The sequence below is a fragment of the Callionymus lyra genome, chromosome 11 (assembly GCF_982586985.1).
Source record: "Callionymus lyra chromosome 11, fCalLyr1.hap1.1, whole genome shotgun sequence".
In the NCBI taxonomy this organism is placed as follows: domain Eukaryota; kingdom Metazoa; phylum Chordata; class Actinopteri; order Syngnathiformes; family Callionymidae; genus Callionymus; species Callionymus lyra.
The window spans coordinates 10,413,291-10,429,752 of record NC_141828.1 but is presented as its reverse complement, the minus strand read 5'-3'; the positions used below and the strand labels follow the sequence as shown (position 1 = coordinate 10,429,752).

At 40.3% G+C, this 16,462-nt stretch overlaps 3 protein-coding genes and 1 long non-coding RNA gene across 5 annotated transcripts; 2 read left to right on the top strand and 2 right to left on the bottom strand.

The window, feature by feature from the left end:
- Positions 1–431: 431 nt before the first annotated feature.
- On the top strand, positions 432–3,553 carry LOC148069205 (uncharacterized). Its single transcript, XM_087802009.1, has 7 exons — positions 432–764; positions 1,259–1,690; positions 1,763–1,808; positions 2,155–2,246; positions 2,413–2,523; positions 2,647–2,920; positions 3,212–3,553. The coding sequence occupies exons 2-7, from the start codon at positions 1,362–1,364 to the stop codon at positions 3,500–3,502; spliced, it is 1,143 nt and encodes a 380-aa protein (XP_087658135.1). The 5' UTR covers positions 432–764; positions 1,259–1,361; the 3' UTR covers positions 3,503–3,553.
- A 1,471-nt stretch (positions 3,554–5,024) lies between these two features.
- On the bottom strand, positions 5,025–11,041 carry LOC148069204 (TATA-binding protein-associated factor 172-like). Of its 2 annotated transcripts, none has more exons than XM_087802010.1 (10): positions 10,988–11,041; positions 8,855–9,003; positions 8,639–8,791; positions 7,698–7,819; positions 7,458–7,625; positions 7,318–7,395; positions 7,118–7,246; positions 6,918–7,059; positions 5,501–5,640; positions 5,025–5,108 (listed from the first exon to the last, which is right to left on the bottom strand). In XM_087802010.1, the coding sequence occupies exons 2-9, from the start codon at positions 8,996–8,998 to the stop codon at positions 5,581–5,583; spliced, it is 996 nt and encodes a 331-aa protein (XP_087658136.1). In that variant the 5' UTR covers positions 8,999–9,003; positions 10,988–11,041; the 3' UTR covers positions 5,025–5,108; positions 5,501–5,580. The 2 variants fall into 2 exon arrangements, with proteins under 2 accessions (XP_087658136.1, XP_087658137.1); XM_087802011.1 differs by lacking the exon at positions 10,988–11,041 and adding an exon at positions 9,717–10,021.
- Positions 11,042–11,180: 139 nt separating this feature from the next.
- On the top strand, positions 11,181–12,719 carry LOC148069203 (TATA-binding protein-associated factor 172-like). Its single transcript, XM_087802008.1, has 5 exons — positions 11,181–11,284; positions 11,574–11,713; positions 12,102–12,221; positions 12,316–12,500; positions 12,571–12,719. Coding segments are annotated over exons 1-5 (465 nt in total). The 5' UTR covers positions 11,181–11,283; the 3' UTR covers positions 12,590–12,719.
- Positions 12,720–12,930: 211 nt separating this feature from the next.
- On the bottom strand, positions 12,931–14,170 carry LOC148069202 (uncharacterized). Its single transcript, XR_015712966.1, has 4 exons — positions 14,124–14,170; positions 13,851–13,957; positions 13,454–13,727; positions 12,931–13,163 (listed from the first exon to the last, which is right to left on the bottom strand). It is a non-coding gene; the product is annotated as an uncharacterized LOC148069202 (long non-coding RNA).
- Between the last annotated feature and the right edge of the window lie 2,292 nt (positions 14,171–16,462).

Here is a 16,462-nt window from a genome sequence, read left to right as displayed (position 1 = left end):
CATGTTTTTTTGAAATGCGCATGCGCATGTTTTTTTGATATGCGCATGCGCATGTTTTTTGGTATGCGCATGCGCATGTTTTTTTGGTATGCGCATGCGCATGTTTTTTTGGTATGCGCATGCGCATGTTTTTTTGATATGCGCATGCGCATGTTTTTTGGTATGCGCATGCGCATGTTTTTTTGATATGCGCATGCGCATGTTTTTTGGTATGCGCATGCGCATGTTTTTTTGATATGCGCATGCGCATGTTTTTTGGTATGCGCATGCGCATGTTTTTTTGATATGCGCATGCGCATGTTTTTTGGTATGCGCATGCGCATGTTTTTTGGTATGCGCATGCGCATGTTTTTTTGATATGCGCATGCGCATGTTTTTTTGATATGCGCATGCGCATGTTTTTTTGGTATGCGCATGCGCATCTTTTTTTGGCATTTGGCATCTTTTTTTTCTTTTGTTTTATTCATTTTATAGGTTTGTTTGTGATGTGTAGTTATGCGTTTGTGTGCATGTCACTGGTGTGCGCATGTGTCAGTGTGTGCGCAGTAGCGGTTTTAGGTACGGCTGAACGGGTCAGCCGCCGATAACAACAATTAAAATGCGCCTCTGCAGCAGCTGCTCGCTGACAAGGTGCAGCTGTGAGTGAGAGAAGAAAGGAGGGGCGCGGGGGACACTTCACCTCTGGGTCTCAACAGTTCAATTCGGACCGACGGAAAAAGACGGAAAAATTACAAATGTCGACTGAACAACAGGCAGAGCCACAGGTCAGTTGTTTTATGACTTCTATGTGGTCTTTATGCTGCGTCAAGACTTAATAATAATCCCTGCCGTTTAAGTACTATATTTACCACGCTAACCAGTAGCCAATAGCGTATGTTGCTAACACTAGCTTATTTGAAATTAGACTTTTCGCTCCTACAAATAACTATTACTAACTTACTAAAATGCACTTGCTCTACGTACAAAAGATCTCAGAATTGTTGACGGAGCAGCGAATCACAGCAGCTAACGTAGCGAACCCAGCACTTGGCACCGAACTTCGAGGATAATAAAATTAATTTTCACACCATTATAACAAAACATTTATTTAGTAGAAGTTTAACAAAAACAAGGTCTAATGATTGCATTTTACACAATGTCTTTCATCTCATTTGTTATTATTCTGTTATGAAGTTCTATTGAGTTGAATGTTGGATACTAGCCTGTATTTCAGGAAGTTTAAATGTTACATTCTGAATTTACTCTTTCTGTCCAACAGGATGTGTTGCAACGACAAATGATGGAGAGACTTCTCACCAAATTGCAATCTGCATTAGAACACCAGCCACTAAATCTAGATTATTTGGAATTTCTGACACACCATGAACTTATTCTGTTCCAACAGAAGAATGACTAAACTTGGCTTATCAGTAAGAGGAAAATATAGCATCATGACTGATGAAGAGTTAGACAGAACCATTTTAATGATTAAGGGTCAGATGCCAAATGCTGGTTACAGATTGATACAAGGACATTTGGTGTCAATGGGTGTACGAGTTCAGTGGCGTAGAATGATGGCCTCCATGCATCGTGTTGCTGCTGCTGGAACCTTCTCACGAATCAAAGATTTTGGGTGTGTTGTGCGTCGAAGGTACTCTGTCCAAGGCCCTCTCTCCTTGGTCCACATTGACACAAACCACAAACTGATAAGGTAAAGAAAAATGTTCTGCAGATTGCAGAATCGCAAGATGGACATAATATATATATTACCCTTCTGGAACAGGTACAATATCGTGGTCTTTGGTGGAGTGGATGGCTACTCGAGAAAGGTAACTCCTCGAGCTGTTGATGATGTTTTACTCAATGTTTTCTTCTCGTTTCCACAGCTGGTCATTTGTAGGAATTTTATAATTCCTACAAATAAATATTTGCTATGTCTTTCTGATCAGCAGCTGTGATGTTTTCCTGTGCAGGGCAATACAATTATTCTATATATGTGTGTAAGAAATACATTACTTGTAAACACATGATATATACAAGTCATGTTGTACTTTGTTATACAATACGACTTGTATATATCATGGATTGTATAGGAAGTATATCAAGCACCGGAGTTTGTAATTATTTTACTACAGAGAAAACCAATCATGAATATTTCTTATCGTTTAATTTCAGGTCTTCTATTTGGATGTTGCAACAAATAATAAAGCGTCAACTGCGTTCACATTCTTCTTGAAAGCAGTCCAGCTTCATGGCTTACCATCAAGGTATTATGGCCTGACAAAACTTAATTTGTGGAAAACGTAGAGGTTCTTCAAATCACATTATTTTATCACTTAATTTAAAACAGTATACTAAAACATCTTTAAATTAATTTGTTACATGTTACCATGTCAAATTATTCTTGTGAATAAAATACCTTTTCTCTTTTAGGGTAAGAGGAGATCAGGGAGTAGAAAACCTCAGGATTGCGGAGTACATGTTCACCACACAGGGAACAGGACGAGCCAGCTTTATCTCAGGAAAGAGTGTCCACAACCAGAGGTACAGTGTGTTGGTAAATCAATGATATTTTGGCTGTAAAGTATATATTGTAACAGGTTGGAATTTTATTTAAAGTGAAATCTGAGGTATAAATTAAAGTCTACCTATTTTACTTCTTTTCAGAATAGAGCTTCTTTGGCGTGACGTCTGGGTTGCAGTTAACAGCAAGTACCATGATGTCATCCACTCTCTGGAGGAAGATGGTCTGCTGGATACATCTGATGTGGTTCACCTCTTTGGTGTGCACTACATATTTCTCCCTCGAATCCAAGCTGACCTCAACACCTTCAGTCAAGGCTGGAATAATCATCCTCTACGGACAGAGGGAGGTCTAACTCCAGAACAACTGTGGTGTATAGGGCATCTACAACATCTAGATGAAGCTGTGAGAGTAGAGGTATTTCCTCTTTCCTACCTGTAGACCATAACTAGTGTTTGCTATGTGAGGCACACATATCATATTTTCTAGACATGTTTGTATATGCAAAAATCATGTTGAGATTATTTGGCTGTTCATTTTGTCTTAAACATTTTCTACCAACTGTCACTAACACTTTTAAAAATGTGAAATAGTACTTAGTAATACACAACAAAAATAATACCTTGATCCCAAAACACCACACATGTATGGTTGTCATAGAAAACATTAGAGGCCTATTGAACTGATGGTTTTTTGTTTTATCTGAAGGAACTTCAAGACCCTGGAATTGAATGGGAAAGTAGTGTACAACGAGAGGACCATCACGGAGCTGTTGTAGTTCCAGAGATAATGTGCCCACTGGATGATGAAGCCCCGGAAGCACTTCAGAGAAATGTTGATCCTCTGGCACATTCTTTGTCACATGGCCGCGACTTGTACATTCAATTGTTGCGCTGTACTTCGACATTGACAAGTCAATTAACAACAGATTGTCATCCAAGACAAACTTTAATAAGCAATGCACTGTATCAACTTCAAGAGGTCAATAGTAAACAATAAACAATATATATTGTCTCCATGTTTCAAAAAGAACACTTATTAACAAATACAATTAGTATGGCATTTGTTAAACTCTGTGAAATCCACCACCATATTGCACTGCTTCTCTCAAAATTTTCCGAAATTCTTTGTAAGTTCCAAGATGTCGCACTGGAAAAGTTATGGTCTGAGTGCACTCACTCACTATTGGATAACACACAGAGTGCTCTCCAAGGTGTTCCACACAGTCATGGTCAAAATTGCACGTTATTTTAAAGAGCCTTTTTTCAGCAGGAAGGATGGGGATGTGAGAGCGCCCCGACATCCATTGGAGCACATGCGGAATTGTGAGACGCACTTCAGCAGCAGTATGGTCTGGTTCCTCATCTGTAATGGATATGCATGTCAGGTGGCATGAACAGTATGAACTCAAAGCCTTGTACATATTCTAGAACATGGTTGGCATGTTAACTTTAACAAAAGTAAGCTAGTAACTAGTGATGGGCTGATGCAGGTCAGCATCTTCATTTTTAGCACTCTATTTTTAAAGAGGTTTAATTATAAAAGTTTTCCAAAGGCAATGGTCACAGATAACAAACTGCCATCTGGTGGGCAAATGAAGAAACTTAAATTCAACCTCAGATCATTAATATGCATATTGCACTACAAACTACTAAATAAATAATTGGGGGATTAATTAAAAAAATATATGGATTGAGTCATTAAGTTGAACACCTAATACTATACCTACTTATATACTACACCTGCTTCCTCAATCTCCTGCAAGAAATCCTGGAGGAAATTAATAATCCTCCTCTCACTTCTTTCCTTGTTTGTCCCCTTTTCACTGAACTGTGGCTCGCAGTTCATCATCATAAAATCATCATCAGGCTAAAAAAACATTAAATAAATATTTTAACAGTGACAATGAAAAAAGACTATTCAATTTATTAAAACATTAAAAATTGACTACATTTACTTACTTTCTTACTTATCTTTCCAGGAACAAACAGTGAGTGGCAAGCTTTAGGGTTTGCAACAATCTGATCAACCAGGCCATACAATTCCAAGCCCTTCCTAAGCTGCTGCAGTATTGGAATTAGCCGTGTTATAGAATGTAGGACAATTGCTCTTTGAATAACACAAAAACATTGATAGACATTGGTTTTGAGATAGACATTTTTTTTAAATATACTGTAAATGTATGTGGTGCTGGTGTATCTACAGCTCACAATCTCATCAGCATAGTCCAACAAGGACTGATCTGTTGAACTTCTGACCTGTGTAATGCATTACTAAATTAGATATTGTGTATTCAATATTACATTTACAAACCTAGTTCAATACCTTGCTGATGAGAAGACGGGATTCAAGATCTGCGACATCCTCCTCAGACAGAGAATGGTAGTCTACTGCTCCTGTGCAGAGGAAGTTGTAGCACCATTAAAAAAGCTTCATAAAAGCAGGAGGTGGGCCACCGTGGGCCACCTTGTGCCAGGCTGACAGCCATTATCTCACCAACACCCGGAACAAAACGCAATCGTAAACCGGACGTGGACGCGTGAGAGATGCTGTCCTCCAGGCTGGCATTGGCCCGGGACTTGGCGAAGTCCTCGTAGAGTTGAACCTGAACACAACAAGTTCACGTCAGAACAGAGGAAATGACACACAAGCTTCTTAGTTCATCTCGTTTCAACACTGAAACCAAAATGTACTTTTTAAAAAGATCAAAACTTTCGCGTGAAATTGTGACAGAATATTAGTTTCAATGATTTGTAAATATTAATTTATATTGTGAATGTTCTTGTTAGAAAAGTCACGAATCGTCATTTATTCCATCATTCAAATTCTGATCGTAGTAATATAAACCGTTTTTAAAGTACAACTTCCTAATAAAATTACAGACACACAGTTCTACACATCACCCAGTAACACTTTCAACACAATTACTTATAGATTTATTTAACATTTTAAGTGTACACGACCCAGACTGTATTTTAGCAGAGTCAGCAAAAGCACCTGCAGAGGACTGAGGTTACAGTAGTAGTCCTGGATGATTTTGGGAGGAAGGTCCTGCAGGACGTCCTCCTTCATCCTCCTCAGCAGGAAAGGCAGCACCTGACGATGAAGCGCCTCCATGGCCAGAACACCTGGAAGCACTTTAGTGTCAAGAAAAGTTATTATTTTACTTTTGTGCAAGGACAGCGTTAATGACAAAAAGGACGTAATAACATGATAATAAGTCTGAACAGTTACAAAAACTTATCTTGGATGATGATTTTTAACTATCCAGCTTTGAAACGTGCGTTATTGTAAATATGTCAACTATGTCAATAATGTTTGTCGAGGTATTTTAGCTGTTGAACTGAAACTAATATTTACAGTATGTGCAACAACACTATACAACCAGCTTCTTAAATAAATACAAGTTTTCAACCTGATTAAAGACTCATTTCAAATTAGTTTTCACAAATCACGCACTTCTGCTCTAACGCCCAATATGGTGAGTGCACAAGTGCGTTCCGATGAGCAGTGTGCGAAAATGTAGTGCATAATGAGCACTCAATTGGCCATAAAATTGAGTGTGGATCGATGGACACTTTCCACCCTTAATGGCCGCCATCTCAGTGACGTAGATGACACTAAACTGAAGCTACGTCACAGGTGACACGTTTTCTGAGCAGATACTGGCATAAAAGTCTTGAGAAAACACTAATTTTACCACAAAACAACAATAACAAACACAATAAAAACACAACTTTAAAACTTGTCTCAATTGGTGAAAAATCGCTGTAAAGTGTCTTCGATAGTGTTTCAACGGCCTTGTAATCAGTGTTAAAAAGGAGTAGAAGAAACTAGTCGAGTCATTTCTTCTGTGTAGCGTAAGTGTTTGATTTGAGACAGTAGTACACTGTCGAAATTTGAGCACTGCGCAAGTAAATAGTAAGTAAGTAAGTACGTAATATTTATTTATATAGCGCTTTTCCAGACCAGGGTCACAAAGCGCTTTAACAATCAATTCTCTCGGGTTAGAATTCTCGCTGCAGAGTTCTGAATCAACTGCAGGCGAGACAGATCCTTCTTGTTAAGACATGAAAACAAACTGTTACAATAGTCCAGACGAGAAGAAACAAACGCATGGATTACAAGCTCCAGATCATGTTCCGACAACATTTTCCTAAGTTTAGAGATTTTTCTCAGTTGAAGGAAACAGTTTCTGGTCAGTTTTCTGCAGTGTTGAACAAGAGACATGCACTGTTCAACAGAGTACTGTAAAAAGTGCACTTGGACACAGCACTGGTCTCAATCCTTCGCAGTGAACTCGTCAGACTTAGACTCGTTACAGACTTTTGACATGATTATCATTTAGCTCTCGCGTCTCTTCTCTGGATACATTTCTTTAGTCTTCTGCCGTCAGAGATATATTGGGTCGCACCTGCTTCTTGTTCCCGCGAGGAGCTTTTGGCGTCTCTGCTCGCCAGGATGGGTTTCCCGTAGCGGGCGGCGAACTGGCGTTCCGTCCCGAGGAATCCCGGCATGAGGAAGTCGAAGAGCGACCACAGCTCCAGGACGTTGTTCTGAGAGCAGAGCGTCGGTTGAAGTGAATCCGCTCTGGACTCAAACCGTCGACCTCACCTGGATCGGCGTTCCCGACAAGATGACGCGGAAGTTGGCGGCGACCTGCTTGATGGCCTTGGAGAGTTTGGTTTTCCCTTTTTAATGATGTGGCCTTCGTCGAGGATGCAGTAGTTGAACTTTATATTCCTAAACAGAGATTATGATTACGACCAGCGCAGGTGTTGCCCCAGCACGCTGGGACTGAACTCTCGACTCACTTGAAGAAGTCGATGTCGTTCCTCACGACGTCGTACGAGGCCACGACCAGGTTGTGTTTCTTCACCTGGTGCTGGAGCCTGCGGACGCAACACAGGATGTGAGGTCACGAGCAGAAATGACGCTTCAGCCGTGATCTCACCTGATCCTCTCGGTGGGCGGCCCCGTGTAGTGCAGCGGGTTCAGGTACTCTTTGGAGCAGAACTTGCTCACCTCGTCCACCCAGTGGCCGGTCAGCGTGGGCGGACAGACCACCAGCGACGGCATCGGGTTGCAGTCCGCCCCCTTGGTCTTGGCGTACTCCTGCGCCCTGAACCAGCAGACCCCGTTAGTGTTGCCGAACGAGAGCCGAAATATCCAAAACGTTAAAAACACTTGGTACCGGAGGAAGTGATCTCCGGCCAGGATGCAGATGGATTGCAGCGTCTTGCCGAGACCCATGTCGTCGCACAGGATGCCGTGAAGCTTGTATTTGTTCAGGAAGGAGAGCCAGTTCACGCCGTCCTAGAGGAGCCAATCAGAAGCTTGGAATTTGAACGTTGTACCAGCATCTAAAAACTAGGTCAATCTGCTGTAGGGTCTAAAGTAAGTAGAAGGTCAAATTGGTGGAGGTGAGAGGAAGAATTGCAAACTTTTTCTAAAGCAAAAAAACATTTGGATGCAGTTTTTGGATCCTTCAAAAGATCCATCTGCTTTAGGAGTTTTCCAATATATCTATCCATCGATCTACATCCTGGGACTTGATTTATCAACTCATCACGTGAAAATGTTTCTAGAAAAGCATTTAGAACAGAGTCTAAATAAATCAAAATATAAACTATAATTCATGAGCAAGCAGTTTTTCTAACAACTAATTTAAATGATATTCTAATGTTGATTTTCAAAACCGTATATAATATGATTTAAGTGATGAAGTGATGAAGAGTGGTGAAGTAGAGAGTGCAGACAGGGTGGAAAAAACTGTTTAAGATTCTGTTAACTAAACAAAGTATCTAAATTATCTACTACTATTTTTACAATTAGTTCTTTCATGAAACAATTTTATGCTTTAGAGTGAAGGAAACTAATAAAATAGAGCTGAAGATATTATTTTGCATTATAATAGTTTAGCCAAAAATAAAGAAATCAATTACAATTAACATTTAAAAGAAAAGTGGAACAGATTTATGATGCAGAGTAATTTGTTTTAAATAACCACTTGAATCCATGAGTCACTTTTTTTGTTTTGTCCCATTGGGTTAAATATTTCAAATGCTTAAAAGGCCAGTGAATTGTGAGTGAAAATGTTGTGATGGTCTCTAGTGTTACTCTCACGACACTGACCTGCTGGTACTTCCTCAGCTCGGCTTTGATGGGGACGGGTATGGTGTAGTTCTCCAACTTCCTGCTGTCCAGCAGCTGCTCCAGGAAGTGGCGCTCTCTGGCTTTCTGCTGGATGAGTTCAGCCGACATGGCAGGAGGGTCCGGGATTCCCGCCTGAGAGAGATCAACAGTTTTTTGTTGGTGCCATGTAGATTCGTTGGTGTGTAGTTTCTGTACCTCCAGCGGCAGCAGGCGGATGAGCGTGGCGAAACACTGAGTGGCCATGAAGCGGACGCTGTCGCTCGGGTCGCTCATGCGGCCCAACACTGGCACCACCAGCAGCACGATGTAGGGGACGATGCCCACGTCCAGCTGCTCCATCACACCTGCAGGTGAACTGGTCAAGGAAAGCTCAAATCTCAAGTCACAAAATCCAAATTCATCTTATACTGGGCCTACTTTACACCTTTTAAATTGTGATCACATGTGGCCGTCAAAGTCAAAGTAAAACTTATTGCATAGACATTTAAGACAGTTAATGAGACTCACTGGAGTTCATTAGTGACGGGTTGATGAGGCCTCATGGAACAGATGATGAGGTATCATGACACAGTGTCTTCATTTTTAAAGACCACTAGATGGCACCCTCTGCTTCAGAATATTTGGCTCTGATCCACTAATCCATTAAAACATGGCATTTTTATAAAAACACTGCCATCTAGTGGCCTTTTAATAAATCATTAATATTTGCATTCTAAATGTTTTCTAAAAAATAAATTGTATTTTGTGTCCCTTAAATTAACCCCTTGACGCCTGAATTTATTTGCAATTGTTCAAAAAAAATAATTATGTGTGTTTTTGCTTTCAATCAGAGACTAAATTAAGTGAAGATACATTTTTTTACTGTAGAACATACAATTATTGTAAAATTGTGTATGTCGCAAATTAGCGACAACAGGCATTAGAGGACCAACAAATAATAAAAACACATTTCCCATCTTAAGCATGAAATTTTATTTTTTAATGCCAACATATACATTACAGTGGTAAGAAAACAACAATAAAAAAAAGTGACTCAAGTCTTCCTCAGAAGCTTCACCTGACGTGCTGCAGACGTGTCACTAATAAGATGGCCGTTTCTGGTCCCACAGTGTGTTCTCTGGTGCAAGGAATCCCCAGGTGTGCAGGTGCACTGAGTAAAAGCTAACACCAAGATATGCAGTACCTGAATATTCAACAACAACAACTAATACTATAACAACAACAACTACTATAACAACGGTAACTGATCTGTTTCAATTGTGGGGTGCCTTACTCATGAAACTCCCTGAAGCAATTGTTATTTTTGTTCAGGCACAAGTGAACATTGCACTTAGAACACTTGAACACAGGGTCAGTTTTCCTTTCAAAGACATCAAAAGAATGCACCAGCCCTTTTGTGTTACAAAGCACAAATATTTTATATCCTCATTTATGTGGCTTCTTGGGGACATATTGTTTTAAACTTGATTTTCCTTTGAAAGGAACCATTTGCTCGTCAACACAGAGCATTTGCTCTTGTAGAACAGCTAGAAATTTGGGAAGAAGTGCATCAATCACTGGCCTTATTTTGAAAAGTCTGTCATTGTTTGGCGCCATGTTGTCATTGAAATGGATGATAATAATGTTTTATTTCTTCCCACTCTACTCTGTCTTTTTGTTCAGGATTAGCTACACTAGGAAGCTCATCATCCTCTTCAGCAGTGAAGCTTTCCTCACTGCTGTCATCTGGTGTTTTAAAAAAAACACCATTGAAAAGTGCAGACTATTCTATTTAGGTTAGGTTAGGTAGAACTTTACACAACCTGCTCTCAAAGCGACGTCCTCAAATATGTGGCTTACAACACAAAAGCTGAAAGTCTGTACAATACAATATTATAGCATTATTACTGCTATTTTCACCACCTTGTGCAGGTGTGTATTCCTCATCAACTTCTCCACTCTCACTGAGACAGATGTCCTCACTCTCAGCTGGTGGAACTCTGGTTTCTACAGGAGTTCGCTTACCATAAAACATTCTTGAGGAAAAATAAACGTCAAAAATGTAATTCATAAAACATGCTACACGATTACAGATTGTTACAAGAATTGTTTTTGCTATAGAAAGCGTGTGACGGCTAAAATCCATCTGAATATATTAGTGTGTACTGCGCCATTGCGCATCTGGCCATACTGATTAATTTAGCCCTTATGGACGAATGTCGCGAATTCACGACATACAGAAAACTTAAAATATCTTCAAAAATTACGTTCAAAACTACTTTATTTTACTTTTCCTAGTTCCATAGACAAACAATGAGCAGACGTGTTTTTTTTTTTACGGTAACTTACCTCAAACAAGACGATCCGTTCGCATTTCCAACTTTGAATGGGTTGCGCAACACCCGGAAAGACACGCGATCGTAAACCGGACGTGGTTTCAAATTTGATTGGTCCTACGAGAAACTAGTGATTGCAAAACGTTCCTAGGTTCCTATCGAAGAGGCATGAACCAACATTGGGTGAACTCGCGCACGATCAATGCTGCATTCTGAATGGAAGCGGTATGTCGCGAATTCGCGACACTTGGCGTTAAGGGGATATTGGGCGTTAGAGCAGAAGTGCGCGATTTGTGAAAACTAATTTGTAGTGAGTCTTTAATCGGGTTGAAAACTTGTATTTATTTAAGAAGCTGGTTCTATAGTGTTGTTACACATAAATATTAGTTTCAGTTCAACAGCTAAAATACCTTGACAGACATTATTGACATAGTTTACATGTTTACAATAACGAACGTTTCAAAGCTGGATAGTTAAAAGTCATCATCCGAGTAAAATCTTTGTAACTGTTTAGACTTATTATCATATTATAAAGTCCTTTTTTTTTATTTAGCCGTCCTTGCACAAAAGTAAAATAATAACTTTTCTTGACACTAAAGTGCTTCCAGGTGTTCTGGCCATGGAGGCGCTTCATCGTCAGGTGCTGCCTTTCCTGCTGAGGAGGATGAAGGAGGACGTCCTGCAGGACCTTCCTCCCAAAATCATCCAGGACTACTACTGTAACCTCAGTCCTCTGCAGGTGCTTTTGCTGACTCTTCTCAAATACAATCTGGGTCGTTTACACTTAAAATGTTAAATAAATCTATAAGTAATTGTGTTGAAAGTGTTACTGGGTGATGTGTAGAACTGTGTGTCTGTTATTTTATTAGGAAGTTGTACTTTAAAAACGGTTTAAATTACTACGATCAGAATTTGAATGATGGAATAAATGATGATTCGTGACTTTTCTAACAAGAATATTCACAATATAAATTAATATTTACAAATTATTGAAACTAATATTCTGTCACAATTTCACGCGAAAGTTCATCTTTTTAAAAAGTACATTTTGGTTTCAGTGTTGAAACGAGATGAACTAAGAAGCTTGTGTGTCATTTTCCTCTGTTCTGACGTGAACTTGTGTTCAGGTTCAACTCTACGAGGACTTCGCCAAGTCCCGGGCCAAGGCCAGCCTGGAGGACAGCATCTCTCACGCGTCCACGGAGGAAGAGAAGCCCAAGCTGAAGGCGACTGGACACGTCTTCCAGGTGCGAGGATGCTCGTCGGGAGCCAGAGAAGATGAAACTATATTTATTTAATGTTTCCACATTCACACAGTCTTTCCATTTTCTCCTCCTTAAGGTACTGGTCTCGAAAAAGACTGCACTCATCACATGGTCAACCAGACTTGGGGCATCATCACTCTCTACCGCCACCAGAAGGCTGCCTTTGCAATTACAAGCAAGAGGGGTCCAGTCCCGAGAGCCCCCAAAGCCCCGTCCACAGAACTCCCTCCTGGCAGCACCATCAGCACGGACAACGACGAGGTTCCCCGTGTTCTTCTGTCACTGTTGTCACTTCAAGAGTAAATACTCATGCTTGGCGATTTTGTTTCAGACGAAGAAGCCTTTTCTGATCCAGAGAAGAGGGGCGGAGTTTTCCCTGACGACCATCGCACGACTTTGGCGGAGACCTCACCAAGTCTCTGCCGTATCTTTGGGAGAACAAATCTCAACATTGATTATTTTTATCTCCTCTTTCTTCCCATCTCAGCTGCTGCAGCACCTCCAGCACCTCTTCACCTGCCTGCAGCACCCGTACACGGCCATTGAGGCTTTAGCCTGTATCCTGCGCTGTTGTGGCCCTTCTGCAAAATGTATTTGTTAATAAGTGTTCTTTTTGAAACATGGAGACAATAGATATTGTTTACTATTGACCTCTTGAAGTTGATACAGTGCATTGCTTATTAAAGTTTGTCTTGGATGACAATCTGTTGTTAATTGACTTGTCAATGTCGAAGTACAGCGCAACAATTGAATGTACAAGTCATGGCCATGTGACAAAGAATGTGCCAGAGGATCAACATTTCTCTGAAGTGCTTCCAGGGCTTCATCATCCAGTGGGCACATTATCTCTGGAACTACAACAGCTCCGTGATGGTCCTCTCGTTGTACACTACTTTCCCATTCAATTCCAGGGTCTTGAAGTTCCTTCAGATAAAACAAAAAACCATCAGTTCAATAGGCCTCTAATGTTTTCTATGACAACCATACATGTGTGGTGTTTTGGGATCAAGGTATTATTTTGTTGTGTATTACTAAGTACTATTTCACATTTTTAAAAGTGTTAGTGACAGTTGGTAGAAAATGTTTAAGACAAAATGAACAGCCAAATAATCTCAACATGATTTTTGCATATACAAACATGTCTAGAAAATATGATATGTGTGCCTCACATAGCAAACACTAGTTATGGTCTACAGGTAGGAAAGAGGTAATACCTCTACTCTCACAGCTTCATCTAGATGTTGTAGATGCCCTATACACCACAGTTGTTCTGGAGTTAGACCTCCCTCTGTCCGTAGAGGATGATTATTCCAGCCTTGACTGAAGGTGTTGAGGTCAGCTTGGATTCGAGGGAGAAATATGTAGTGCACACCAAAGAGGTGAACCACATCAGATGTATCCAGCAGACCATCTTCCTCCAGAGAGTGGATGACATCATGGTACTTGCTGTTAACTGCAACCCAGACGTCACGCCAAAGAAGCTCTATTCTGAAAAGAAGTAAAATAGGTAGACTTTAATTTATACCTCAGATTTCACTTTAAATAAAATTCCAACCTGCTACAATATATACTTTACAGCCAAAATATCATTGATTTACCAACACACTGTACCTCTGGTTGTGGACACTCTTTCCTGAGATAAAGCTCGTCCTGTTCCCTGTGTGGTGAACATGTACTCCGCAATCCTGAGGTTTTCTACTCCCTGATCTCCTCTTACCCTAAAAGAGAAAAGGTATTTTATTCACAAGAATAATTTGACATGGTAACATGTAACAAATTAATTTAAAGATGTTTTAGTATACTGTTTTAAATTAAGTGATAAAATAATGTGATTTGAAGAACCTCTACGTTTCCCACAAATTAAGTTTTGTCAGGCCATAATACCTTGATGGTAAGCCATGAAGCTGGACTGCTTTCAAGAAGAATGTGAAAGCAGTTGACACTTTATTTGTTGCAACATCCAAATAGAAGACCTGAAATTAAACGATAAGAAATATTCATGATTGGTTTTCTCTGTAGTAAAATAATTACAAACTCCGGTGCTTGATATACTTCCTATACAATCCATGATATATACAAGTCGTATTGTATAACAAAGTACAACATGACTTGTATATATCATGTGTTTACAAGTATTTCTTACACACACATCACTAATCTTTTACAAATAATCAAATTATTATTATTCTAAAAATACCCCTTTTTTCAGTATCATTTACATGTAACAAAGTGACCTGAACTCACCTGCACAGGTGTTACTAATCCAGCGCATCACACCGGTGCGAACAATTAAAGGGAAATATTCGTGGAGGGAATCACGTGACTAACGTTTTTTTTATTTTTATTCCTGAATGAGTCTGGTCATATTCTTTTGGCAAATTTTATCTCAGATATTTTTTGAGACACTTTTAGAAAACCATTCGTATGAAGCAACCTTTTTTTTTTTGGTAATTTCATAACTTTTAAAGAATAGAAATTAAAGAAATAACATGAATTTTACACTTAAGTAATCTCATTTTTTTTCTGTCCAACGAAACATTTATTTGTGATTTGTTAAATAATATATTAATAGTTATCTTGATTGAAACCAGTAGAATGTAAAGACATTATTAATTATTTATGTTATTTTCCATAAAAATCGACGCTTTGAGTCTCGAAGTGACGGTTTGTCCTTTCGGTTTGGTTAGTCGTGGGTTCGATTCCCACTCCCTCCACCACTAACTGAAACAAACTGAGAGAGCCAAGGGTTTAAATTTTAATGTGTTTGTCCTCAATATGTGTGCTATATACGCCCGGAGCACAGGTCAAATTTGAAAGTTCTGTTGTGGAGTGACAAGAGTGACCTGTGCTGTGTCTCAAATCGCACACTAACGCACTAAAAGTGAGTATTTTTAGTGCGTTAGTGCGTCTCAATTCTTAGTATGCGAAATTTAGTGCGCCATGCACACTAAATTGGCGTACTAACACGCCCACAAAACTGAGCATGGTTCGATGGATACTAACCACACTAAACAGCCGCCGTCTTAGTGACGTTTAAAACGGAAGTTACGTCATATATAAATGCATATATATTCATATACTTACAGGTGCATTTCCAGCAGCAGTAGAAGGATAAACACGTCTTCGCTGCTGATACCAGCTTAAATATCTCGCGAATATTTAGATTCTCATATTTTTTCTTTATTTCTTTTTCCAAAGTTGCAATACGTGCTGCCAGCAGGTGTCGGCGATAGCGTTCAAACAGCTGGTTGAAACATCGTTAAATAGAAGTAGAAGAAGAAGCTGTCATGTGATTTCCGGTTAGTGTGTAGCAGCAGTGCTTGATTTGAGACATACTATCTGTGGAGAATTTGCGTACTAGTTAGTACGTATACTAAACTGATGCATACTAACTTCTAGCATACTAAGAGTAGTATGCGAATTGAGACACAGCACTGGTGGAGTGACTAGAGCAAGTGCCTCTGAGACCCTTTCGGTTGGGTTGGTCGTGGGTTCGAGTCCCACTTACTCCATCAACAAACTGTGTGGGACATGGGGAGCCCAGTGATGCGTGAAGCCCCCGGAAAAAGTGACCTGGTGGAGTGACAAGAGCAGGTGGCTCTGAGACCCTTTCGGTTGGGTTGGTCGTGGGTTCGAGTCCCACTTACTCCATCAACAAACTGTGTGGGACATGGGGAGCCCAGTGATGCGTGAAGCCCCTGGAAATAGTGACCTGGTGGAGTGACAAGAGCAGGTGGCTCTGAGACCCTATCGGTTGGTCGTGGGTTTGAGTCCCACTCACTCCATCAACAAACTGTGTGGGACATGGGGAGCCCAGTGATGCTTGAAGCCCCTGGAAAAAGTGACCTGGTGGAGTGACAAGAGCAGGTGGCTCTATCGGTTGGTCGTGGGTTCGAGTCCCACTCACTCCATCAACAAACGTGAAGCCCCCGGAAAAGTGACCTGGTGGAGGCTCCAAAGAGCCCTACTACTAAGCTCCAACTACTCCCTCTGAAACCAACTGAATGGGGAGCCCAGTGATGTGTGAATAGTGAATAGACTAACTGAAGAAAACATGAGCAGTTAAATCAGCTCATGTTCTTTTCTTTTCTTTTTCTTTTCAGCTCGTCCGCCAGGATGTTGTCTGCGGGGTCGAGCGCTTCCACCTTCAGCCTCGCTGCCGCGTTCTGAGCTGTGAAACAAAACATTTGTTCAATCTCGTCGACTGAAACCGTGTGTCGGCG

What these genes read in the sequence shown, in the direction of transcription:
- LOC148069205 (XM_087802009.1), top strand. Translation starts at nt 1,362, where the DNA reads ATGAACTTATTCTGTTCCAACAGAAGAATGACTAAACTTGGCTTATCA. An exon ending in CTTCATGGCTTACCATCAAG is followed by an intron (nt 2,247 to 2,412) that starts GTATTATGGCCT and finishes TTTCTCTTTTAG; the next exon opens with GGTAAGAGGAGATCAGGGAG. An exon ending in AAGAGTGTCCACAACCAGAG is followed by an intron (nt 2,524 to 2,646) that starts GTACAGTGTGTT and finishes ACTTCTTTTCAG; the next exon opens with AATAGAGCTTCTTTGGCGTG.
- LOC148069204 (XM_087802010.1), bottom strand. Translation starts at nt 8,998, where the DNA reads ATGGAGCAGCTGGACGTGGGCATCGTCCCCTACATCGTGCTGCTGGTG. An exon ending in TCCGCCTGCTGCCGCTGGAG is followed by an intron (nt 8,792 to 8,854) that starts GTACAGAAACTA and finishes GATCTCTCTCAG; the next exon opens with GCGGGAATCCCGGACCCTCC. An exon ending in GCCGGAGATCACTTCCTCCG is followed by an intron (nt 7,626 to 7,697) that starts GTACCAAGTGTT and finishes CTGCTGGTTCAG; the next exon opens with GGCGCAGGAGTACGCCAAGA.
- LOC148069203 (XM_087802008.1), top strand. An exon ending in GTAACCTCAGTCCTCTGCAG is followed by an intron (nt 11,714 to 12,101) that starts GTGCTTTTGCTG and finishes ACTTGTGTTCAG; the next exon opens with GTTCAACTCTACGAGGACTT. An exon ending in CGACTGGACACGTCTTCCAG is followed by an intron (nt 12,222 to 12,315) that starts GTGCGAGGATGC and finishes CTCCTCCTTAAG; the next exon opens with GTACTGGTCTCGAAAAAGAC.